This window comes from Apostichopus japonicus, chromosome 9 (assembly GCF_037975245.1).
Source record: "Apostichopus japonicus isolate 1M-3 chromosome 9, ASM3797524v1, whole genome shotgun sequence".
Lineage (NCBI taxonomy): Eukaryota > Metazoa > Echinodermata > Holothuroidea > Aspidochirotida > Stichopodidae > Apostichopus > Apostichopus japonicus.
In genome coordinates, this window is record NC_092569.1 from 31,788,159 (window position 1) to 31,815,900 (window position 27,742).

Below are 27,742 nucleotides of genomic sequence, written 5' to 3' on the forward strand. Positions count from 1 at the left end.
TATTAGTATGTTTAACTGCTGAAAAATCAGACATCAAAAATCAAGAAAATCCTAAAATGCTGTGGGATAATTCGGCAAAATTTGAAGCAATGCAACTGAAATTTTCAGAATATGCTTATTTCATGGAGCCTTAATCATGCAATGAAGGTGGTAATTTTTGGAGAGGATCCAGCAACAGCCATCCGTGATTTGACACGGAATGAACCAGGTATCTAGCATCGAATATTAGAAGCTTTGTTAATATGTCGCTCCTCCAACTTATGCCTGCTCTAACCACACTGGAACAAAGTTTTAACCTATTGTGTTGAACAATGGAAGAGAGATGGATGGATGCATAAATGGATGCATAGATGTATGCATAAATGGATGCATGACAGGATATGACGTACTGTTTTTAACACAACATCTCAAGAAGGGTAACTTTGATGAATATCATACATTATATACATGAAGACCCGTAGGTCATTTTAGGTCACCAGATGTCTAAATGTGCAAGCAATACTAACTCGATATCTCAAGATGGGAAACTAACGAGTCTCATACTTCGTATGTAAATGTAAAGTACAAGAACCATATTGTTTTTGGTGGAGGTTAAAGGTCATCTGAGCCACCAAAGCTCATAGTGTGAAAACCCTTCTAATCACGATATATGTAGTTGCAATGGTTCATATGAAAGCACCAGTTTTGGTTATGCTCCCCATCCGTTCACCAAAGAAAAGGTTCTCATTGATAAAGATGAACCCCTCCACGCATAGAACTTCTTCAGGACGTCCATCAGCTAGCATTTTCATCCAAGCGAGTCCAAAAGATTGCTCTTTCTTGAAACTAAAATTAAAAACCCTCATAGCCTCTTTACAATATGATGATACGACAGTAACACGGTGATCTTTATCTGTAGTTGTGTGTTGCTATAATCCAATAACATGAAATGTATTTAGCATCAAATATTAAAATTTGTGGATATGTATAGCAATCCTTCATTATCATGTCGCTCTGTCAGCTGAAATGAAAGCAAGACCGTGGAAAGAAGAAACATAAAGTGGTCTTACCAGGAAGACCTTTTTGCCCTAGTGGTAATGCAACTGATATGTCCACAGTGTGTGCAGTGGGGTGAGACATGAAGATACGTTGCCGTTTACCAAAAATGACAGCTTGATTGTTGATCTCATCAACAAGTTACCCATTAACCTTGGCCATAATAAGGACAGCTTCAATCACATCAGATGCAAACTTAGTGAGATTGCGCGACTGTTATTTCAAATAGTGGCAGAAGAGCCGAATTCATCTATATCTGATCTCAGTCCTCCCTTTCTTTTTATGGATGTGGTCAACGCAGTGATAGTTATCTCAGGCTTTGATAATTCAACTCACTTTATACAAAACACCATCCTTGCCCTTGAAAGTAGGTCATAAACTCAAGGAAGTTGCAATGATACAAGTGAAAAATGCACTAATGGCTAGAATGATGACTTGGATAGGATAAGTCTAGACTTAATTGGGAAGAAGGAGTTCCTCACAAGTACACTGTACCTTAGAACAGAGAAGAGAAGCAGACCAAAGTTATTCCCCTTTTCTGAGTATGCGATGACTCTGTCTAAATTATCTCAAGGAACAAGTCAAAAATAATATTAGTATTAGTTAACCATCTATAGCAGATGAAAACAGTCTGCCCCAGTTCTTTTGAGAGTTGATCTATTATATTTTTTTCATTGGGCTGTTTTGAACATCTTTTATCATCAACACATGTTTATAGCTGTCTGATTTATATTGTAGCTGTTCTTGTTGTCACTCCAATGTATTCCATGTCCTGTGCTGTGCACAAGACGTGGTTTGCGTATGTTGTATGTACTCTTTTTATGGGTGAGTTTTTTAATAAAGTGTTGTTTACATCCACATATTTGAAGGTTTTCTTTATCATATTTTTCTTTTTTTCTGGCAAAAAAATGTTATATTAGGAATTCATATATATAATTGTCCTATATTTTTGAAGTGACAACCATCCAAACGCATGGACTGTATCTCTTTTCAGATATATTTGAAAGGTTCATTGTTACTCAGTCGACGTACATACTGCCAAAGATCCATTGTGGAAAAGCTGAGGGTTGCATAGCACTAACAGTTCCATATTTCAGTGAGGCTGATAAATGTTGCATTTCCCAATTTTCATGTTAGATAACTCCCTTTGCATTTAAAATTGTGAATTCTTTGTTTTCTTGTTAAAACAGTGTCTGAGTATCTGTCCGTCATAAATAGCCTACCTGCTAAATTGCTAATGGCTTCACAGAACTTCAAAAGAGCTGAAGTTATATATTGTTTCCACAGGAAAATGTTTCATTTGGTTATCCACGGTTTCATCCCAGTGGGCCCAGGAAGTGTGTACTTACCATATTATCATAGTTTGCTTTGTGTAAGATCTGTGTGTCCACGAATTAATAGTTAAGATTCAGTATTGAAACTTCATATAAACAGCTGTTATCAGCATGCTTGCCAGGATTGCATGCCTAGAGCACTAAGAAGACCCTCTCGTTTTCGGCAATATCCCATTCTTTGCCATATAATATATCATGATAGAAAGTATAAATATATGTTTAAACTTGGCATTTGTATTCGTCATATTGAGTAGAAGATACCTATTGTTTATAGTGGAGGTCGAAGGTCATCTGAGGTAACCTGAAAATCTTGTAAACACTATATGTAAAGATAGGAACCATGAATACTGTTCATACTTAGCATGTGGTTGCGTCATGTTAAGAAGAAGGAGATGATAGTTTTTGTGTTTTTGGATGTCGATAGTTATTTGAGGTCAACAGACGTTAATCACTGGAAACCTTGTAAACAGGATATCTCAAGATACATAAGGATAGTTCTCATACCTAACATGTGGATGTGTTACAGTATATTGAGTAAATGTACTATGGTGTATTTAGTGGAGGACAATGGTCACCTGAGGTCATCGGGCGTTGAAATATTCAAAACAATATCTAAAGTTAGCATGGATAATTTTTAATGTTTATACTCGACATGTGGATGGGTTATTGAATAGAATAATTCATTTGTTTTCGGTGGAGATCAAAGGTTATTTGGGTCACTAGCAGTTTAACGCTTAAAACCATTTAAACGTGATATATCATGATAGAAATCAATGATCCTTTTCATACATGGTATATGGATATGCCATATTGAGTACAAGAATCTTGCTGTTTTGGTGTAGGTCACTGTGGTCACGAGAGGTCAAACTCTGAAACATTTATCTGAAAACATGATATCTAAAGGTAGGAAATATGGATACTTATCAAATTCGGTGTGTTGATGCATCACACCGAGTACACGACCCTTTTTGTTTTGGTGAAGGTGTGAATTGCCCCGTACAGTAGACTGACGTGTGTTTATCATTCCATAGTGTAATTGTACACTAAAATAGTGGTTCAGGACATTTACATTATGTCTATTGTATTGAAGTCATCGAAACCTCAATGCATTTTGCATTCTCGTTATCCTTTTCATGTTACAATTACAAACATTAGTGTTAATGCAGTGTTCATAAAAAAGTTCGTTCGTCGTGTTATTTATCTGTGGGACCGTAATTATTGTACAATACCCTTAGAACTGTGCAGAGACGACAGCCCTATACTTTCAAGACATAGCCTATGCCCAGTGGATGACTTTTATCTTCTTCAATGTTACGACATAGTGTTCACAGGAGAGGAAACAATTTTCGTTAGAAAACAAAGTTCATTTGATTTAAGCAAATTTCAGAGTAGTGTGTAATCCATTTAAGTTCAGCGAAAAGCACAGTATGAAGACCTTCCAATTGCAATTGAAGTTATATCTTCATTGTTATGTGAATGACTCGAACTGAGTAAAGTAACCATAGCCTTCATATGATCCGTGGAGAATTTCAAATGATATCTCAGAGGCTGAAGTATATACAGAGGCCGTAAGAACTACCTTGCCTTTAGCATGTCAATATCCCATATTGATTAAAAGATGCGTACAGTTTTGATCAGGCCAAAGGATATGTGAGAATAGCTTGTCATATATAATTGATATTGTTAGATTTGTTTAGGCAGGTGTCGGTTACCTAAATGATCGATCAGTGCATACGTATTGTAAAATGGTTGTTAGTAATCGTCTTTTTAAGTATTTAAACCAGGTCCGAAGATATTTTGTAATATTCTAATTGTTTCTCTATTTTATATTTCAAGATGGCGGAAAGTGGCCTCGTGAAAGATCTGCATGATAATTTCCTGCAGTGCGCAATATGTATGGAAGGCTATAAAAGTCCCCGGATGCTACCATGTTTCCACAGTTTTTGTCTCATGTGTTTGGAAAAGCTAGCACAAAGTCTTCAAAACAAACCGTTCTCTTGTCCGACATGTCGAGCGGCAGTGACTATACCCAAAACTGGTTTAAAGGATCTACCGAGTAATTTCCTGTTAGTGAGTCTTATGGAACGTCTTCATCTGCCGGACACAACAGGATCAACATCCTCATCAAAATGTCACTTCTGTCACGGTATCAAGAATCTCCAATTTTGCATCGACTGTAATATTCACGTTTGCGTCACTTGCAAACAATTCCATGACAAGATACCAGACTTTCATGATCATACGGTAATCCCGATTGAAAAATTAAGTGACGAAATATATATGAAGGGTATCCTTGCTTTAGAAGTACCACGGTGCAGTGAACATCAAAAGGAGAAACTACGCTTCTACTGTACAACCTGTTGTAAATTTGTTTGCCGATATTGTACAATAGTCGCTAATAGAGGTCATGAGTGTCTGGAAGCTACGACTGGAGTAAATATTGTTAAACAAAATGTACAACGTGCTATAGAAAACAGCGAAAAGTCGGTCATATCGGTTCGGCATATTAGGGCAAATTTCATTGCAGCTAAAACAAGTATCGAGAAGCAAATTTCCTATAGTGAACGAAAAATCGATCAGCAGTATGATCAAGTTATTGAAATGTTGAATGCTGACAGGAATATATTGAAAGAAGAACTAGAGGAGATTAGAAAAGAAAACTGCACTTCATTAAAGGAGATAAATGATGAAGTCAAAATCTGGACGGAGGCGATAGAGAACACTCAGGCAGTGGCGAAGAAGATCATGATAGCAGAAAACCAATGGGATATACTTGGGATGGAGAAGGATATTACAGACGCCTTTAAAAAGCTCCATGACGATGACATTACTCTAAGCAATAGGGTCCAAGAAGTGTCAAGTAATACAATAACGTTTTCTCCTTCTGTGATAAGTGTATCTACTTCTGCATCACAGACAGCAATTCCAGTAAACAATAATCTACCGGGTAACGTTTACCAACCTCCTCATCCGTCACCTCATTTTTACCATTCAGGCAACTATTACAGAGGTGTTAACATATTGGGGCCGGGGATTCCTCCTTCGGCGATGAGTGTATCTACTTCGGCATCACAGATGTCAACTCCAGTAAGACGGAATCTACCGGGTAACGTTAATCTACCTCCTCATCAGACACCTCATTCGTACAATACAGGCAACTATTACAGAGGTGTTAACATTTTGGGGCCGGGGATTCCTTCTTCTGCGATGAGTGTATCTAATTCGGCATCACAGACAGCAACTCCAGTAAGAGGGAATCTACCGGGTAACGTTAATCAACCTCCTCATCGGCCACCTCATTTGTACCATACAGGCAACTTTAACGGAGGTATGAACAGTTTGGGGCCGGGGATTCCTCCTTCGGCGATGAGTGTATCTAACTCGGCATCACAGACAGCAACTCAAGTAAGACGGAATCCACCGGGTAACGTTAATCAACCTCCTCATCCGACACCTCATTCGTACAATACAGGCAACTATTACAGAGGTGTTAACATTTTGGGGCCGGGGATTCCTCCTTCTGCGATGAGTGTATCTAATTCGGCATCACAGACAGCAACTCCAGTAAGAGGGAATCGACCGGGTAACGTTAATCAACCTCCTAATCCGTCACATCATTTGTACTATACAGACACCGATTACGGAGATGTGAACAGTTTGGGGCCGGGGATTCCTCCTTCTGCGATGAGTGTATCTACTTCGGCATCACAGATGTCAACTCCAGTAAATGAGAATCTACTGGGTACCGTTAAACAATCTTTTCATAAGACAAGACATGTGGCACATGTTACCATATATCGGGAGTTAAAACCATATTCCAATCTGTGTGAATTAAACTATCAACCAATGCCCGACTCGGAAGAGGAATCCTCTGATGAACATGAGCCGCAGGAACCATACGATGATAAATAATACTTTCAACACGATGACGAATTCGAATGTAACATTGGCAAGACATATTTGTCATAAAATGACGAATATAACGAGCAATATATAGGCTCAACATCGAAACGTTTGTTTTGAAATCCAAATGCTCAATAATTACATAAACATGGATTGTCAATCGATATGCCTAAGTTATATAGCGAAGGTCCAAATGTATCACTGCATAATAAACCGGGTGTATCGTGTTTTGGTGATTCCGATTTATCTTTCGATTATCGTTTGATAAAACCAGTTTATATAATAATTGAGCATTTGGCTTGTCATAAACATTTGACTTGTATAGAGTGAAAATGAAATACTAGTAACATCGACCCATAGGACAGGTCAATATGAATAAGGAAAACACTGTATAACTTCGAAAAATGTGACAAGACCCTTGCAACCTACTGCAATATAATATATATATATATATATATATATATATATATATATATATATATATATATATATATATATATGTATATTACATATGACATCAGTTACATTGATACGAGTACAAGAACGAGCAATAAGACCAGCATGAAAACAGAAAACAATATGATTAAATGCAACCAGTTTGACGACCAGCATTCATATTAAAATAACTCATGGTCAATAACTATCATAAGTCAAATGAAGACAATATCATATGCGAGTTGGGTCATCAAATAACAAGGGCCCAAGAGGCAATCATTGTCAAATTCACAACATCCCACCCGACTGCACTTCTTTAACAGGCCACCGACGACCCTAAGATCTCAATCACTTGATTGATAAACGCGCGTTTATTTGGTACTATTTAAGGGTCAGGCGGAACCGGAAGTAAAGAACCGAATGACTGACGTTAAAGAAGTAAGCGTTCTATAGATGACTAGTGACGACTATTCAAATCTCTTCCTCTTCTTCTCCACCAAGGTTTTTTTCTGAAAGGTTTGCATATTGTTTTGTTTGGTATGGTTTACTTTCTAAATGAAGTTCTTTCTCACTTTTATCTGTTCATACTTAATGGGTGCTACCCAGTTCCTTGATCTTGGTTTTTCATCTTAATTTTTGCGTTTGGTTACAAACCTATTCAACGTGTTGATAGTATATTGTGTAATGAATTAAGTTATAATCTCCCTCCTGGTAGTATCGTTCATGAAACCAGAAAATCTTGTTAGCATTGTTATTGTGTTATTTTGTAAATGCTCGTCCTTGGTCACATCAGTCATTATTATTGTTCGTGAACAATTTATATAGACTAGCATACTGTATTTGTATATAGACAGGATAAACATGTTATATTAAGGACCAACTTACATTCACATATTTTACTGGTGATCAAAACCTTTCATTTGGGGTTGCGGAAGCGGTGATTAGTTGGGGAGGGGGTGCGGAGGAGGAAAAGTAGTATGGACGACGCAGTTTAACGGATTAATTTTTATGTTATATGACGTTTGTTAATGGACTTATTAGTGATAAATGAAATTACTTTAAGGTAGATCTAACGCCAACTGACATCGGGCAGAGTTTTATCCAAGATTTATGTGCGGTGTGAGGGGAGGGGTTGCTGTTGAAGTGAGCGGGACTTACACTTCCGTATATACTGCAAATTTCACATTTGTTTCTCCTGCAAGACGACACATGACAAAATACCAGGTGTTGGTGAGCATGCAGTCATTCCTATTGAAAAGTTCTCAGATGAGAAAAAATATGAAGGATATCTTTACTTCACAGACACCGCGATGTGATAAACACCAGGAGGAGAAGTTTCGGTTTTACTGCCTCCCATGCTGCATGCTGGTATGTCTTGATTGCATGCTTCTTACACATCAGGGACACAACTGTGTCGAGCTGCAAGCAGAGTCAACATTGGGAAAGTAAATCTCTTGGTAACAAGTGAGGATGAAGTTGTGTCAGCTCAGGAAATGATCGTACTTTTGACAAGAACTCTCAGTCAGAAGAAGAAAATATCAAGGAAGTTGAAAACGATATTGTTGATCATTACAACAAGGTTCTGCGAAAGCTAAAATCTAATAGAGATGAGCTAGTGCTGTAGGTACGACATTCACCAATGAAAATGAAGACCGTTTGTGAGGAAGTTAAGAACTGGTTGGCTGCGATGACAAACACCAAAGATGTTACAAAGAAAACTCTTGAGGGAAATAACCAGTGGGAAATCTTAGGGATGGAGAAAGATCTTGCAGATGCTTTTGAAAGATTATCTGAAAGACAGAAAGACTTAATGAGATAGGCTAGAACCCCGCAGAGTTCAACAGCTTTGTTATCATTTGCTCCACAGTTCAATGTAGATCCTTTAAGTGACAATTTTAGATTTACCGGTATCCCGAGTTTAACTAGGAACATATAAGGAAAATTCTCCAAATCCCCTTTAAGTTAAAGTCACGATGATTTAAAAACAACACTAACACTAAATTACTTTTTTTTTTCATGTTTCTAAACTTTTGTTTAAAGTGTTGGTGATTTTTCTACTGTAAGAAACTATAATCAGTCTGCTCCTGTAGTTTAATATTTATAGCATATAAGAATATGTAACTTGTAACATTATTCAGTGTGCAGAATCAGTTAGTCACCTCATTCTTGTAAATTAAAATTTCAAAGTAGTTACCAACTTAAGTAATACAATAAAAACAAAGCTTAAAATGTGTTTGTCTGGCAGGTGAGCACGTGTATATCAGTGATGTCAATATCTTTTTTTGTATGGAGAGAAAGATTCAATCGAAAGAAAACAGGTAGCCAAGCAGACATCCTATTGTTATGTAAATAGTTGATTGTGTTTTGTAACATTATAGTGAAAATAGCATTCAACAAGTATGTACTTGTTGTATACTCTAGAACATCGAGTGGGTTGGCTACATATTATTAAACAAAAGTTTAATCAAAATATGGAACATCATAAGATTTTCTCTTTCTGTTAATTGTATCATGCATCCTGTAGGCTCGTAATATCAATGGCAGTAATTTATGTGCTCATAACTGTCTCGAAATTTAAGTTAACTTGACATTTGCAGACATTCTTCTTTTTTATATTTCATAAAAATTAAACAAAATCCCCAAACCTGGTTTACGTTAGACACTTGAAGATAGCATCTGCTTTTAGCACCTCCTTTAATTGTATTAATTAGCACCAGGAGATACATTCAATGTATATAGATTATTTTGAGAACCTGTTTATATTGCTTCTAGCATTATATGTGTGAATGGTTGCAAGCATATTAAGAGAGGTCTACACAGAGTTCATTCCTTGCTTAAGGCATACAGTGAGTTTGGGTGTGCATTTCTGTGTGTGTCTGTGTGTGTATAGTACGGTATGTTACGCCCATGGATTGCAATAACTCACAAAGTACATAATGGGTTAACTTCATTATTGGTATGCAGACTTTTCTGTTTAGTACAAGATTCTCATTTTTTTTTTTAAATAAAAATCAGTGGTCAAAACCTGAAACTTTTGTTCACTTTACTCCAACTAGGATGTAGTTTGAACTTACAGTAATACATGCACATGTTTACCTTGAAAATGGAGTAAAAGAAATTTCAGATAATTAGTCAGGTCGAAGGCCAATTGATGTCAACATAGTTCAGGGTCTGAGACTTTGTAAACACAGTTATTTCAAAAATGAACATTGGGTGAACGTCATATTTAATATGTGGAGACAACATAGTAATTGCAACAACCTTATTGTTTGTATAGGAATCAAAAGTCATCTCCGGTTCGGCACCAATGATATGATAACTCCACTGAAAAAACCCTTAGTATGTAGATGGACTGCTTTGATGTACACGTGCAATGATTCGTAGCTTTGCATAAGTATACGTGTCATGTAGTTGCTGTAAAGGCCAAGGGTTATTTGAGGTCACCATATGTCACAGCCTGATAATCCTTAGAATGGAATAAATCCACATATATATAGCTTGGATGTACTTCAAGTTCTACATAATAGAAGCCTATCGCGTGTTGTAAGGGTCAGGGATAATTTGAGATCACTAGAGGTCAAAGTATCAAAATCATTTTAGCATATTTGTAACTCCAAATTTATTGCTTGTAAGAACTTTATATTCAATATTTAGAACCTATTAACTGAGTTCAATTATTTCAGGAGTGCAAAAGTCATCGGAGTTTGGAGGTAAGCAGAGGTCAAAGTAAAATATCTTGCAGTTATAGTTACTCCAAAATTAAATCTGGGTGACATTTGCACTTGGTATATTAAGTGCAGGAGGTACAACTAGTACAAACATCCAATGGTTCGTTTGTTTAAATTTCAAAGTTCAATTTGCTCTGATTATGCAAACCATGTAAACAATAGAGAATGCAATCATTTGGCTAACCATGTAAGTATTAGCTCATTATGTTTTTTTTTCTTGAAATCTTTGCTGCAGTGTTATATCTAATAATCTCATGTGACTGTTATGAAGTTCTGATTAATAGCAGGATTTCTAAAATTGATGCTACTAGTTTTGAAATATGAGGGGTTTTGGGATGTATCAGACTCAGTGCCAATAGCAGTAGATTTAGTAAACCAACTGAAAGCTATTTTCTGAGATAATTGTGGTTTATGGATTTAACCTTTAGTTAAAAAAATATTTACTTTCTACCAGTTACTGGATTTGTAAAATATATATGTATCAAAACTCATATTTTGGCTAGGTTTTTTTGAAGAATTGAGCAGACTTATCACATATGGAGGGTTTATCGCTACAGTTTGGCTATTTCAGAACAGTGATCATCTGGAGGCATGAATGTTAAAATATTTGCCTCTGTGTACATATCACAAATATCATTTTTATTACCGTAGTGTAGATTTTAATATTTGTTGTTATATCTTAACTTATACTAGAGCCTTTTCTATTATGTGGTTGCTTTACTATGTTTTAATAAAGTCTATACATAAGCGCGAGCAGCATGTGTTTAGGACACTATATTACATGTTGCCAAACACAAAAAGAACTCTATTTAGCGGTGTTCATACAAGCGTTGCAAGCGGTGGCATGGGACAGAAGACATTCCTGTCACTAGTTGTCAATAATAGTCTTCGGTTCTCCAGCAAAATGTTTAGAATAACAGGAAAGGTCATCGTTTAGCTATAATTCAATAAGAAAACTGGCATGTCTGTGTGATCGCATGCATGGGTGTGTATGTATGTTTGTATGTATGTATGTATGTAGCGAATTGGTCTATCATTCTGTCGTGATCTAGTACAATAGCTGGACCCGGTTTATTAAGTTCACAAAAGGGACACTCACAGACTAACATTAAACGAATAGATCAGACTGAAGGAAGCCTAATATGATTATTACGATGTATTGATTATGTCTAATGTGCTCGCTTTCCACAGAACCAAAGGTGCAAGTAGGAACCAACGTTTCAAAATCACTTAAACTAAGAATTGAGTTCCAAAATTAATTAGAACGCCTTTAAATTTACGTCGGGCTGCCCATGCAAGTGACCTACCAGGCAATATTAGGAAAGACTTCATAACTTGCGAAGCAAATTCAAAAGCAACCCAGTAAATATCCAACAGTTTGTGTAACAGACAATGTAGGCGACAGTCACATAACCCCATAGGAATGACAATTAACTTACATATCAGTTAACAACCTAACGTTAGCTTAAGTTACTTATAAGGCACGAGTAACCCAGTAATCAACCTAAACTAGTTAACCAAACCTGCACAAACTGAAATAGCGCCGTAAACTTCTAAAAACAAGTCAGTGTGTTCTACACATGTGGCTCAACGATATCTGATTAATATAGCTATGCATAATGTACATAAATTAAACTCACTACAACTAGATAACGAAACTCACACCTGAACTTAGTATCATATTACAAGAGCAAGGACATACACTAAAATCGTATGAATACATCGACCTTCATATACTGATGTGTTATGGTTTTTATTGTGTTCAAGAGCTGTATTGAAATTTTGGATTTGAAAGGTAATTGGAGGTCAACGGAGGTCAAATAAGAGCCGACATTCCATAAAGCAACCTTGGGTCATCTCTGGTATTATTACATCTATCAAACGGAAAAATAAATTCTACATATTTTTTATTAGAACCCCTTCGGATCGCAAAAAAATCCATAGTATATTATAGTAATGATAGGAATACATTTAATCATATCATTTGAAGTGCTAAGAAGAATTACTATACTTTCAACAAATGTAAGTTTGACTCGAAGAAAACATGGTCCGAAACAACAATCTGCTAAACAAAAATAAGTAAACACCTATCTATCCCGAAAACTTTATGAATGATGGTGTGAAAATTACAGACCCCTTTGCCATAGGAAATGTACTTCATACATATATATATGTACACATATAGATATTGATGTAGGCCCCTCTCTAGCTAAAAATAATTCTGCCCAAAACTCGCACTCAAAATACCTCTTTTGGAGCATTACTTCCTCAAGAGCAGCTTTCCTTTTGCCATTAAGTGATGATGAATTAATTACTATTTTAAAAACTGGCCTTAAAGCAGCATCTTTCTATGGTTTTTCTCAACTTCACTGATTCCACGATGCCATAACGACATACATAACTAGCTTACTAGCTATTCAAATCTTACTTCAAATGGTGGCATAAAAGTCGAAAAATATATTTTCCGTTGGGATCCAAATAAACCTCGCTCATAATATGAATATTTAAAAGCGGCAAACGTCATTGGCCAATAGGTAATACAACACCGTGCTTGGTTTGTTTAGATTGTTTATGGCAGTTGTACCAGGGAGCTGTCAGAGTTGCCAAGTTACCAACTCGACGTCTTGAATCTATTTTTAGCAACGGCTCATAACTAAACCTGCATCTCTGATTGGTTGAATTCAAACAAGTGGGTTGGGGGAACTGTATGTGATTAATATTAAATGTGAAATTTGTCGGAGGACACTCTTCTCATTATATGCAAATGTCCTTTATTACTCGCCAATTAACGCTTTTAGCAGGGAAGAAACTGGCTAATATCTGAGTTTGCTATTTTGTGATTGATATATGTTAAAGACCAACTATGGAGACTTTTCGATGAACATAAAATCCCACCATTTTGCATGTATGTAATCCTTAACTCACTCCAATTACATTGCTGTAATTAACTTTACAAATTTCGGACGTTAAATACGTGAACAATGGGAAGAAAAGTCAGCTTTTTATGAAACCTATTTCAGACATTCCTGAAACATTCCGAAGACATCGGGTGACCCTGTGACGTCACTTTTTGTATACCTCACTCACAACAATACTTTTAGTGTTTAAAGTTGTATACTTGAGCTGCCAAAAACATCAACGATATTACTCCTTTTCCCCCGAAGTGCCACAATTATGTGTTGTTGAAGGTTGCAGCTATACCTCATCAAACAAGAGCATCAGCTTTTTTAGATTTCCGAGTAAAAGAACCGACGAAAAACGCCGCAGACTTTTGATCAATTTTTGAAGATCCACGTGGAAAGATTTTTCAGCACCCGGAGTATCTCATGCCCATGAGTCCACATGCATGACACTGCCTCTGTGTATGCTGCAAATGTCTCATTCTGCGAAAATTATATACCGTCGATAGCGAGTTGGCTCACAGCATGTGTAAATAGTCATGTTAGGATTTCATCGCATTTATCTATTTCCTTTGTTGTATTCCAGTATCGTGAGTTCGTGATACATTGTGTTATATTGTCCGTAACGTTTATTCCGGCATCTGCATGGTCCAAGGAGTTGAATAAAAATGGTTCTATGTAGCGATCGGACGTTTTATTTCGTTAGTGACTGTCTTGTGATTGTGGGATGTAACTGGTCAAGGCCTGTTTCAACTAGACCTAACTCTATGGAATTACACAGAGTCACGGTAGTATTTCGCCCAGGATTGAACGAGAAACGTGGATTTGGATATTCACTGCTAAATTTTGTTTATTGAAAGTATACTTTTTCTGTGTTTGTACTTTTGGATATTAAAACGAGTAAGTACTATGTTCAGCTGAATCTTAGTCATGTATATGCTACCCTGGTCGATTCGGGCCAGCGTCTTCTTGTAGTAGTTCGATTATGTTTAGTGCCTTTTTGGTAATTTGTTGACAGTAACGTAAGCCATTTTTCGTCACATATCACGCATGAGGCATCTTTTAGGTCTATTCTTCTGTTCAGTTTACGTTATCTTGCGATCAAATTGTATTACGGAATCGCCAAGCTGTTTGCATGTTCTACAGTATATTGTACCGTACGGACCGATTGACGCTCCGCTATGTAAAAGATGCTTCCATTTGACTGGAAATTTTGCTAATAAAATAGCCAATTAAACTAAATTTTTTCCTCAAAATTGTCTTAAAACTATTTTTTAACCTTCATGTGTTCTTGTTTTAAGCTAACAGCTTTTCAAACGTCTAAAATTGGAAGTCAAATACAGTACAATTGTTCGCTATCTGTGTTTAAACAGTGCCTATATCAGCCAGCGTTTGATTTTCGCGGTATACCAACTTTGACGTCACATGGTGACCAGAGGCTCCTCTGGGTCAATCTCTGTTTTCATACATTCCAGAGGTTCATGTCACGTGACTACCCAAAATGTCCATTTTCGTGGTCGTTTTTTGATGGGTTATCGTAAGTTTTCGAAGTTTATTTTTTACACATGTTGATTATGGTTATGTAAACTCCCAAATTAATGGAAAATCCAAAAAAAAAATTGTCTCCATAGTTGGTCTTTAAAAAATTGATGTCTTGGCAAAAAAGTAGAAAATGGCGACAAAACGCAAAATGCTGTTTTAAAGGGATAAACATATCATTTAAGAAAAATTCGTCGGCTGCTACACGTTCAAGCAAAGAAAGGCCATTGACTTTACATTGTCGGTAGTTCAGTTGAAATCCTTATATTTTGCATCGAGTTTTTACCACCTCATTACTTCGTTAAATAACATATGAGAACTACGTGTATCTGGGTTTTGGAAATGATGTGCACAATAATTTCTCTAAGTAAAACATATAACCAAACATAATTGGCTTTCTGTTGTAATTTTTTACTTGTATTATGGGTTCCTGTATAAGTCTCAACAATAAACCCGTTTGATACATGAGAATTAGCCAATTTTATATTTAATTTTCAGTCAAGTTTAAAGTTATGGCGTTATTCAGTTGCACATCAAAGCATTATATAGGTACTCCTACTGTTTTAAGATAATCCGGGTATGGCAAGCAGTTCAATGAGGGAATAGGAAAATTTCCACATTGTTTTAATGAAGTCTTTATCAAACTCCCAAGAGGATGTTCGTTATGTGGATTATGGGAGTTTCAGGTACCTATTATTTGATGAAGAGTAACAGTAGTATCTCATTCTAATCAAATAACACTTCCCTGCTTGAAGGACGTTCTAGACAGCATCCATTATCTTTAAGTTGCCTCAGAGCTACAAAGGGAGAGTCATCATTCCAGTTAAATATCCTCATTAAATATCCCATGTATAATCACTTCTTCACTCTTTACCCAGGCTGATATAGATTCAGAATAATATGTTTGTGACAATCATCCAATTCATCATGCTTCATCATGTTTCATATCATCATGTTTTGATTTTTACTTCGTTAATTTTCTATAAACAAACATATCTCTACAAGAATGACGTATTTAAAGTGTGTCAAAACACGATGAGACAAACATTTCAAGCATATTACAACCTGCTCTTGTTTTTTCTTCTTATATATGTTTTCTTTGTTTTTTTTTCTTTGATGTTTGCAGCTCTTCTGAATAGGATATCGTGTATTTCCAAACAAACTTATAATGTTGGTGTTTGTGGGGGAGGGAGCTTACATTGTTGATAGAATATAACTATTGCTCCCCTTTTCGACAATGATTGCTATTGTTAAACAACAAAGTGGTAATGAAAGTCAAGAAAAAGGTCTCAGGCCCGTAAGGAGAAGGTGGGGGCAGTGATTATTATTATTATACAAAATTTCTATAGCGCCTTATCCAATCGGAAATTGCTCTAAGGCGCTTTACAGTAAAATACAAACAATCATGATATACAAATATATAATTCGATAATGTAAGGTATAAAAAGGGTAGAAAATTTGTTAAGTACCATCTGACAATAAATTGTATAAAAACTGCAAATGTAAAAGTGAAATGATACAAATTCTTAAAATTTAAAATATATATAAATGTGAAAAATTTTAAATTTTAAAAGCGCTATAAACGCAAAATGCGTTGTAATAATGTGACAATATATAGTATAGAAAGCACAGTAAATGGAATGCAGATCTAAATAGAAAGGTTTTGACTAGTTTTTTAAATTCATCTATATTTTTGGCACACTTAGCTTCCTCCGACAAACTGTTCCATAATGTCGCAGATGAGTAATCTAATATTAGTATTCTAAGTTTGCCAATATTCCGGATCTGCCAATAACAGGACTTACAGATAGAGTCAACTTGATTATCCATGGTAAGATTGTGATCAAGATATACACCTAAATTCTTTACTTTAGGAACTGAACATATGGTGTTAGGTACCATATTTATATACAAGTCTTGAATAGCATTACCCTGAAATTTTGGTGAAAATACAATGAACTCAGTTTTTTCCTGGTTAAGTTTCAAACAATTAACCCTCATCCACCTGACTATATCTGAAAGGCATGCTTGGACCTTTAAAGATACATCATTCCAGGACTCAAGGGCACCAAAATTCAAATACAATTGCGTATCATCAGCATAACAGTGATGGTTGATGTTATGGCGCCCCAAATCTTAGCTGTTTCTCATCAGATATAACATTATCAATTTGTATACATTGCATTCTGTCCCTAAAATATGACTTAAACCATTTTAATGAGTTTGACGCAATTCCAAAAGTATGTTGGAGACGATTAAATAAGATCTCATGATCAATACAATCGAAGGCTGCCGATAGGTTCAACATGACCATCATTGTTTGGGACCTCTTGTCAAGAGCTGCGGCAATATCGTTATGTACTCTTAGTAAAGCTGACTCAGTTGAATGGTACTGGCGATATGCAGATTGGAGATTATCATGCAAAGCATTGGCATTTAAGTGATGTTGAAGGCGTAGTGCAACAACTTTTTTCTAAAAGTTTGGATATAAAAGGTAAATTTGATACAGGTCGGTAGTTTTTAAACACTTCTTTATTCATACCAGGCTTTTTGAGCAGTGGTTTAACAATAGAACGCTTAAAACAAGACGGCACCTTTGATTCAATGAGTGATTGGTTTATGATGGCGGTTATAAGTGGCAGGAGTGCATCGACACATTGCTTCAATAGCCAGGTAGGTATAGGATCCAAGTTGCAGGACTTTGTTGGGGAGCTTGTAATTAGCTTCCGTACCTCTTCTTCGGTGGCAGGAGAGAAAGATTCTAGAGGACAACCACCAAAAATACTATCGTCTGCCATTATGTCTACACTGGCCGTAAAGTTCAGTGATGACATTTTCAAGGTGATGACATTTTCAAGGTCAGGGAAGTGTCTTCCAGCTACCGCTGGGTTGCTTTTAGCAAAAACTAAAATATTCACGCTACCTGGAGCTCATTACAGAGATTGTCACAGACTTAACAAGACCCCGTGTTAGGGCCTCAGTGTTGTATCCATCATTGCCGATTTCGTTTAGGATGTAACTTGAAATAGCCCCCTCGCATACCGTCCAATTATGAGCGTTATGCACGCATGGAATTTCATGTTGGCCGGGCAATTCTTGTAGAATTATAAAGCACAATTACCATAATTACTGAACTTTACCACTGTGTGTTGGGGAAATACGGCTACGCTCAAGTTTAAACTCCTTCAAGTTCGTAATCATTTTCTCTCCAATTAGTGTTTTGGTTGGAGCTGTTGCCGGCCATATCCCGCACTCGCCCTTCGCTGAGGAGAAATTTAGGTTGACGCGATCTCTCAGTAAAGATGATTATAAATACAATGAAAAGGCCAAATAAAACAAGCAACATATCCAGAAGATAAAATAGTAGCAATTACAACAAAATCATGATAACATCATGGAAGATTTGTTGATTCTTGTTCATTTTTTCTATTCTTTTTTTTTTTGCGACACAAAACGTCTTATTTATTTCCTGTATCATCAAACTATGTATGTATCTGCCTTTAATGATTGATTTAATGAAAAGTTGCCTTTGAAATGACGAATTGCCAAGATTATATGCGAGGACAAAATTTGCTATGATGTATTTGCGGACATTTTGTACCAGGACATTTCCTACGGCCGGACTATATTTGCTGTGGAAGGAAGGACAACATTTTCAGCAGATATTGTCCGGCCGGACTAACTGTGCTGGTACAGAGTTTCCAGGGACACTTTGTACAGGGAGACACTCTGTACTCTCACACCGGAGTAGTCGTAACTAGCTTAGATGTTAGGTCGTATGTCAGATGGTGTATTTGCGGATTCAGAAGTTGGAGAAAAACAGAGGGCGTCTGACATCAACTGTTTGGCTGGATTCATTTCTTGGCCCCTTTAATATGGTTGGGTGGGTTCTTACCATAGAAGTTGATTTCTTAGCATTTTCTATGGTTATTGCACGTTGGGGAACCCCCTTGACTTTACCGCATTAGACATCAGTGTCGCAATAGGTGCAATAGGAGGCGCAAAGGGTGTGGCCTACACTATTTTCACAAATATCTGACAGAAGAAGTACCAGAAAGATTTCTTCATTTGATATCGTTGTTTTGTTTAAATCAATTAAATTAAAACAGGTAAGTTAAACAATTGGTTCATTTGTGTGGAACAGTTAGCTTTGAAAGAAACTTAACTAGCCTAGGCCTAAAGTTTACCTTTGGTAGTTGGAGCCGTGTAGTTTGTCGACCTAGACGCATACGTTAGGCGAGCATAAGAAGGGCTAGTACTAATAGGAACAGTACGCCCTTACAGTTACAGTACAGTAATACAGTTCAGAGCTTAGCGTATTACTAGTAGCTAAGGTATTGTGTAATACATTGTACACGTGTAGAACACATTAATCATTGCCTAACCTACGTGGAGTAGGATTTGAAATGTACATGAAATGAGTGCCCATTCAATTTCTACATTTTGGTTCGATCAATATTCGTTAAAGGTCATCAGTAGGCTGTTCCAAAGTAATGCATGCTAAATTAACGGTACTTCAAATTCCTTAAATTGTTTAATTTCCATTGATGAGATTTTAATTAGACGGTTTACTTTCTAAAACCTTTGTAGGGTGGTAGGTTTGAGAATGAGCGACATAAATTCCCCATTGTTATAATCAACCTTATAACATCAGAGCGACTTTACAACCTTATAAATTAATATTGAGAAAAGCTAGAACCCTAAAATTTGGTAAGTAAGAACTGTACACTTCTTATTAAAGTAGAATACCTTCACAACTCCTACGTGGTTACATTGGTAAAAACTGGCATCATAACCTCTTCCTCATGCTGAATCGCAGCAGGAAATAGCAACTTTAGAGCTGCACAACTTGCAAATATATTTCAACAAAGCATTGCTATCATTATTTTGTATTTTTTAGACGAGACATAATCACCTCCGGAAGAACCAAGTATTCTGAAGTAATAGTTAAGGAGCAATTTATCAATACAAATAGCAGATGTTTAAGTGAAAATACTAAAATTGAATATTTTCGCATTTTTATGTGGATCTATCTCCACAAGACAATGCTTTTTTGTTTTCCATTCTATGGGATAGGGTCTATGGGCTTCTGTAATAGGAAGGTAGTAGTATGTTTAACTGCTGAGAAATCAGACCTCAAAAATCAAGAAAATACCAAAATGCTGTGTGATAATTCGGCAAAATTTGAAGCAATACAACTGAAGTTTTCAGAATATGCTTATTTCATGGTGCCTTAATCATGCAATGAAGGTGGTAATTTTTGGAGAGGATCCAGCAACAGTCATCCGTGATTTGACACGGAATGAACCAGGTATCTAGCATCAAATTTTAGAAGCTTTGTTAATATGTCGCTCCTCCAACTTATGCCTGCTCTAACCACACTGGAAAAAGGTTTTAACCTATTGTGTTGAACAATGATAGAGAGATGGATGGATGCATCATTTCATATCAAATCACCAAATTTTGGGGTATGTTGTAGTTCGACATCTTTGAAAAATTCCCAAATTTTTTGTATGATTGGGCCACTATGCAATAAGCATATTCTAAAAATTTCAGTTGCATTGCTTTATAATTGGCCGATTTATCACACTTTGAAATTCCGCAATTTGTCGCCACCATGGCATTTTGGAATTTTCTTGACTTTTGAGGTCTCATTTCTCAGCAATTAAACATTCCACCAACTTTCTATTACAGATACTTTTAGAGTCTATCCCATAGAACAGGAAAAGAAAATATTAGGCTACAAAAATATTGTCCTGTGGAATTAGGTCAACTTAAAAGTGTCAAAATATTCGATTTTTGTACTTTCACTAAAAACTGTGCTATTTTTAGTGATGAATTGCTCCTAAACCATTGCATCAGGGTACTTGATTCTTTCAGAGGTTATTATCTCTAGTACAAACAATACAAAATAATGATAACAATGCTTTCCTATAATTTATTTGCAAGTTGTGCAACTCTAAAGTTGCTATTTCATGCTGCGATTCAGCATGAGGTAGGGGATGATGCCAATTTTTTACCAAAGTAACCATGTTAGAGCTGTCAGGGTTTTATACTTTTATTATAAGTATAAAGTTCTTACACCTAAATAAATTTCAGGGTTCTAGCTCTTTTTAATATTAATTTATGAAGTTTTTAAGTTGCTCCAATGTACAAAGAGGTCGTCTTTGACGGCAAATAACTCAAAACGCGTCAAATTGAAAAAAAATGAACATTTTTCTGGAAGAGATATAGTACCACCATGTTTGTACAAAAAATTTCAGGAGGGCGTTTTGCCTTATTTTGAAATGAAAAATCCTCAAAGTTTGGGATTTTTACAAAAATAAAAAAATAAAAAAATGATACCCATGTGTTTTGAGCCTGGGTATTTTACTGTACTTCAAGGTCATTCAATTCAATACTGTGCAGTTTTTAATTTCATATAAACAAATACTATTTGCAATGTACTTGTCTGCTCCTGGTTGAATTCATTTAATTAGAAGACTTAAAAAATGAATTTCAACCAGTACATACATGTGTATGTACAGTGTGTACAGTACATACCCTGTACTGGGTGTATATGTACGGAGTACCATGAGTGCCAGAAGACTATGTTTAAACCTAACACTAATATACACACTGTACATATACAATTGGTTGAATTAGAAGACTTTACTATCAAATGAATTTCAACCAGTACATACATGTATGTACAGTGTGTACAGTACATACACTGTACTGGGTGTATATGTACAGTGTGTATATTAGTGATAGGTTTAAACATAGTCTTCTGGCACTCATGGTACTCCGTACATATACAAGTACTGTACACAGTGTACAGTGTACAAGTGAACAATGCGCTCATGGATAGAAATGCTGACTTGGATAGGATTAGTCTAGACCTAATTGGGAAGAAGACGTTCCTCACATGCACACTGTACCTTAGAACAGAAGAAGAGAAGCAGACCAAAGTTATTCCCTTTTCTGAGTATGCGATGACTCTGTCTAAATTATCTCAAGGAACAAGTCGAAAACAAAGCATCAACAATTTATGACTAAGACACCACAAAGTGACAAATCTGAGCTGAGCAATTTACCTTTGAATTAACTAAGACGGCGGGGAGGTCTCAAGGATAGCATTAGATGATGTCAAAAAAGTCAACAAAAGAAAATGACATACAGTGGAAGGACAGGATTTCATTGAGCTGGTCATATAAACAGACAACGATACAAAACGGTGTGGAAAGTGAGGTTTTGAAAGCATTTTCAAAGTTCTATTACAGTAATTCAGATGTAGCTATTTCATCATATGTTGTATGAGTTTTCTTATGACTTCTTTTACCGCTTGAATATTGTCTTAAACATTATTTTTTTGCCAATTACGATTCATGCATTCTAAAGAGCAAGTAACAGATCTCAATCAGATCTGGTGATGCCTAGATATTTCGTGATATGTTTTGTGTATATAATCTTTTGAGAACATGAGTACTTTTTGATTTAATCAAAAAAAAAATATACAAAAAAAAATCCAGAAAACAAATTACAGTTCATCAAGACTGCACTTTAAGGAAAATGTTCCAGTAATTCTTTTATCACTAAATAATAGCAAAAGAGAAAAGTATTCCACACATATTAGTCAATATTATATTTAAAGAGCTCTCAACATCTGTTGATTCTTAGAAGCATTATTTCTTTTTCATCATTCATAATCTTCTTATAAGTGGATTGCTGTTACATTTGATTATTCCATAGAAATTGATTAGGATAGAATGACGTCATGCGACATACATATTGAAGCCACTCATCAAGTGGTGGCACTTTCTGTGTACGGCAAGAAAGAACACTACATGTTTGACTAAACTAAAGTGATAAAGGTGACATAAATTACTCGAAATGGTGATATCGCGTGCCGCATTTAGGTGCAAAATCTCGAAATTGTAGCAGTGGACTATAGTTTCACTTTGTAATTCTTAGGAAGCGATAGTAGAAGTAATAATACAGTAATAATACACAGTATTGATACATCGTTTATATTGTATGTTATTAATTATTCTTTATTAAGACACTAGTTATATTTTCATTTATGTATATATGCTCTTTGTTTGTTTTTTGTTTTCCCGTTCTTTCTTTCCTGGGAGTCCTTTACCTTGTTAAGCCTGAATTGGCTTTTTAGAGGACTTCCCTCCACATGTATATATCCAGTGGAAAATCAAATAAATCAAATCAAATCAAATAACATACAGTAGGAATCTTAAATAATTTACTAGTGTCGTCTGCTAATCTGTTGTATTGTTATTCACGGACCCGGGATATAGAAAGCCTAGCTCCCTATACCGACTACGGTTGTCCTTAATCAGGATGCGATATGACAAAAACCTAATAACAAAAAATGATCACAACCTCATTTTACTTAAAACTGTATCCTTAACGATAGATCCACATGCCAGAATAACATGGGATGACTGTTAAGTCTTGGGCTTAGCCTTTCATTAACACTTCAATAATAGGGACATAGGCTAGCCTAACTTAGGGAAGGCCTATGTGCGTAGACGTAGCCTTGCCCTGGTGTTACTTAGGTTAGCCTAGGTCATAAGTTCTCATAACTAAGCCTGGAATATTTCAGTCTATTGTACCAATAATCAAATGCATTCTCCATTTGCAACATATTCCCAACACTGTAAATTGTGGCTAAAGGGCATAAGCAGTATAGCCTATAGCCAGATATCTGAGTTTTGAGGTAGGCCAATTGCCTGCTCAGCCTAGCCAGGTATGTTGTGATGGACAGTAAAGTTATAGGCTATTTTGCCTAAACTGACTCAACTATGATTTTAAGGCCTAATGTAATCACTTACCATGCATGGACAAAGCTTTGTTGGTAAAACGTAAAAACGACACTCAATCCACTACTTGTGCTAGCATCTTAGTCCTTTTAATGACTGTGACTATTAAATGTAGACATACAGCACACTATTTGTACTCTCACTTGATAAGATGGGACATTAACATTAAACTGAAAACTGCATGCACAAACTACTGTAATATGGAAGAATTACACAAGTAGGTATGTGTTGGAAGGGGAGGGGGGTAGCTTTTCCACAGCATTTTCCAGGGACAACTATGACAGTATCCAAGTGGACCACTAAAATAATACAAGAAAGAAAAATGTTTGCCATGAGCCTCTCAGATAACAGAAATGACACTTTCCAGACTTTTAAAATCAATTGCATAAACAAGAGCCGGGTGTATAATGTTCCCAGGATAATTGAAAAATAAGTCAAAACACAAGATTGCACTGTTTTCTAATCTATTATAATTCTTCTCTCTACTGCTACCAGGATGTGAGTGACCACAGAAACAAACAGCTCCCTAAGTAGTGATAACCTCTGACCCTTTATATAACTAACTGTTACCTTACCAGTGACAGTCCTTAATAGACAGGACTGATTGTCTCACTCTGGGTGTTTAATATACATGTGATAACAGTAGATAGACTTACAAGATAGCATTTTTTGAATAGAACATACTCAAGGGGGGGGGGGGGAGCTTAGAGGGGGGTTGAAACCCATACTCTGTATATACCCATGTTATCACGGATATTCTTGAAGAAGGTTTGATGCCTATGTTAATATTCTCACAGAGAGTGAACAGACCCAAATTACAGTATTTTCATATATCTTAATAATGAAAAAATGGGTACCACTATGTCAAATTGGGCAGAATCATTATTTGAATCAATCTCTGACAGTGCTAAAGACCATCCATATTCTGCTGTGAATGTGCAAAGGTATTCACTGTTGCTAAGATGCAAGGACAGAAGAGGATTAAAAGTGCCATCATCAAGTGTTTTCAGAGTTGTCCAATTAGGTGATTTGTTATTCAGGAACTTCAGGTGCCATAGCAATACAATAATATTCCTTCATCACAGTGAATTCATTTCTAACAAGACTTGCTTATGGATTACTATTTTACTCCAGATCCCATCCAGCTCTTTCAATCTCTGATCCACAAACTAGCTAGTTTATCCACATCAATCTACACAGTAGCATAATTTAGAATTTCAGAATTCCTCGACTTGGGTCTGGAGAAGAAAAAACCCCAGAAAATCTCAAAATTAGCAAGTAGAACATCTTGATTAATCTCATTATGGCAAAAAACTGTGGGTCATCTCCTTCCAAGAAATCATTTGTTTCAAGAGCTACTTGTTGAACACCATCTGCACAGATATCACCTGATAATGAAGAGTGTGGATAAAATTTTCAACCTACGATTGTTCTATTATAGAAAGCTCTTTACCATTAGGAGATCGTTTTCCAACACATAAAACACTGTCCAAGATTTAAGTTGCAATGGGCTTAAGGTTGGTCTACCTGCATACTTACTAGTAGAGCTACATGGACACTTCGAAGTTCGGACACCTAAGCCTTAAAACACCCCAAAACTATATCATCTGGTATAAATCACCTGAAAATATACTTGATATGGTGGGAAAAGTGTGTTACATTACGATACACGGCCAAACTTTCTTTCCTGCCTATGTCCAGTGGATGACTTTTCTCTTCTTCAATGTGAGGACATAGTGTCAACAGGAGAGAAAATCATTTTTGTTAGAAAACAAAGTTCATTAGATTTAAGCAAAATTCAGAGTAGTGTATAATTCATTCTAGTTCAGCGAAAGGCACAGTATCAAAACCTTCCCATTGCAATTGTAGTTACAGTATACCTTCATTGTTATGTGAATGCCTTGAACTGAGTAAAATAACCGTAGCCTTCATTTGATCGGTGGAGAATTTCAAATGATATATCAGAGGCTAAAGTATACACAGAAGCCGTAAGAATTACCTTGCCTTTAGCATGTCAATATTCCATATTGAGTAAAAGATGCGTACAGTTTTGATCAGGTCAAATGTTATGTGTGAATTGCTGCTCATATTTAATTGAAATTGTTATATTTGTTTGGTTGCCGCTGCGGCATGTGTGTCGGCTACTTAAATGATCGATCAGTATGCATACGTGTTGTAAATTAGTTTATATAATTATCGTCTTTTTTAGTATTTAAACCAGGTCCGACGATAGATTGTAATATTCTATTTGTTTCTCTATTTTATATTTCAAGATGGCGGAGAGTAGCCTCGTGAAAGATCTGCACGATAATTTCCTGCAGTGCGCAATATGTATGGAAGGCTACAAAAGTCCCCGGATGTTACCATGTATCCACAGCTTTTGTCTCAAGTGCTTGGAAAAGCTCGCACAAAGTCTTCAAAACAAACCGTTCTCTTGTCCGACATGTCGAGCGGCAGTGGCAATACCCAAAACTGGTTTAAAGGATCTACCAAGTAATTTCCTATTGGTGAGTTTGATGGAGCGTTTTAACTTGGCGGACACAACAGGATCAACATCCTCATCAAAATGTAATTTATGTAACGGTATCCAGAATATCCAACGTTGTATCGACTGTGACATGTATGTTTGTGTCACTTGCAAGCAGTACCATGACAAGATGCCAGACTGTCACGATCATAAGGTTATCCCGATTGACAAATTAAGTGACGAAAAATATATCAAAGGTATCCTTGCTTTGGAAGTACCGCGGTGCAGCGAACATCAAAAAGAGAAACTACGCTTTTACTGTACAACCTGTAGTAAACTTGTTTGCCGAGATTGTGCAATCGTCGGTCATCGAGGTCATGAGTGTCTGGAACCTAAGACAAGAGTAAATATTGCCAAACGAAATTTAGAGCGTGCTATAGAAAACAGCGGAAAGGCGGTCATATCGGTTCAACAAATGAGAGCAAATGTCAATGCAGCTACAACAAGTATCGAGCAGGAAATTGCCGAAAGTGAACAAAATGTTGATCAGCAGTATGATCAAGGTATTGAAAGGTTGAATGCTGACAGGAATAAATTGAAAGTAGAACTAGAGGAGATTAGGAACAAAAAGTGCACTCCATTAAAGGAGATAAATGATGAAGTCACAAACTGGACGGAGGCGATGGAAAATACCCAGGTAGTGGCGAAGAAGATCATGGCAGCAGAAAACCAATGGGATGTACTTGGGATGGAGAAGAATATAACAGACGCCTTTAAAAAGCTCCATGACGATAAGGTTGCTCTAAACAAAAAACATTTAAGGGTTCAAGAAGCGTCAAGTACTACATTAACGTTTTCCCCCTCTGCGATGAGTGTATCTAGTTCGGTATCAGAGATATCAACTCCAGTCAATGGGAATCTATTAGGTACCATCAAACAATCTCCTCAAAAGACAAGTCATGTGGCATATGCAGCCACAAATTACGCAATGAAGAAAAGAAATAGAAAACCATATTACATTATTAGGTGTGACGAATACGAGGAACCACCATGGTAATAATGAATGCAAGATGAAGTGCACGACGAATACGATTTTCATGAGGAATATGAGCAGCGGGAATACTATCAGTACGATGACGAAAACGAATATCAAAATTGACAAAAGATATGAGTCATAAATTACTAGTATATATAACGAACAATATAAAGGCCCAGTCTCACATTTTTGGCAATCCAAATGCTCAACAATTCGTCACCGTTCTGGCAAAAAGTGAGTTTTGATTAAACTCGCTCTAAAACTGTTCACATTTTGACTTTAGTATATCGTAATTGAAAAAGGATCTACTTTACCATAAGTTGTTAATATATTCAATATAACAAATACAATTTTGAGTTATCATATTTGCTGCTCATCGAAAAAAATTCTTACAAAGTAGTCATTTTAGTGTAAACATACAGGGGCGTATCCAGGGGGCGCAACAGGCGCGCGCCCCCCCCCCCTATTGGCCGTCACCAAAAAAAAAAAAAAAGATTAGCAAAAAAAAAAAAAAATTATGACGACCTTTATGTGAGATGTCGGTGA

The 27,742-nt window shown here is 36.3% G+C and overlaps 1 protein-coding gene across 1 annotated transcript in view; it reads left to right on the forward strand.

Annotated features, from left to right (window-relative positions):
• Positions 1 to 27,217, forward strand: part of LOC139972957 (E3 ubiquitin-protein ligase TRIM56-like) — a 48,225-nt gene extending 21,008 nt beyond the window's left edge. Inside the window, exon 2 of the mRNA XM_071979274.1 lies at positions 25,967 to 27,217. Coding sequence (XP_071835375.1) covers positions 25,967 to 27,217 — 1,251 coding nt within the window. The remainder of the gene's footprint in view (positions 1 to 25,966) is intronic.
• Positions 27,218 to 27,742: the final 525 nt, after the last annotated feature.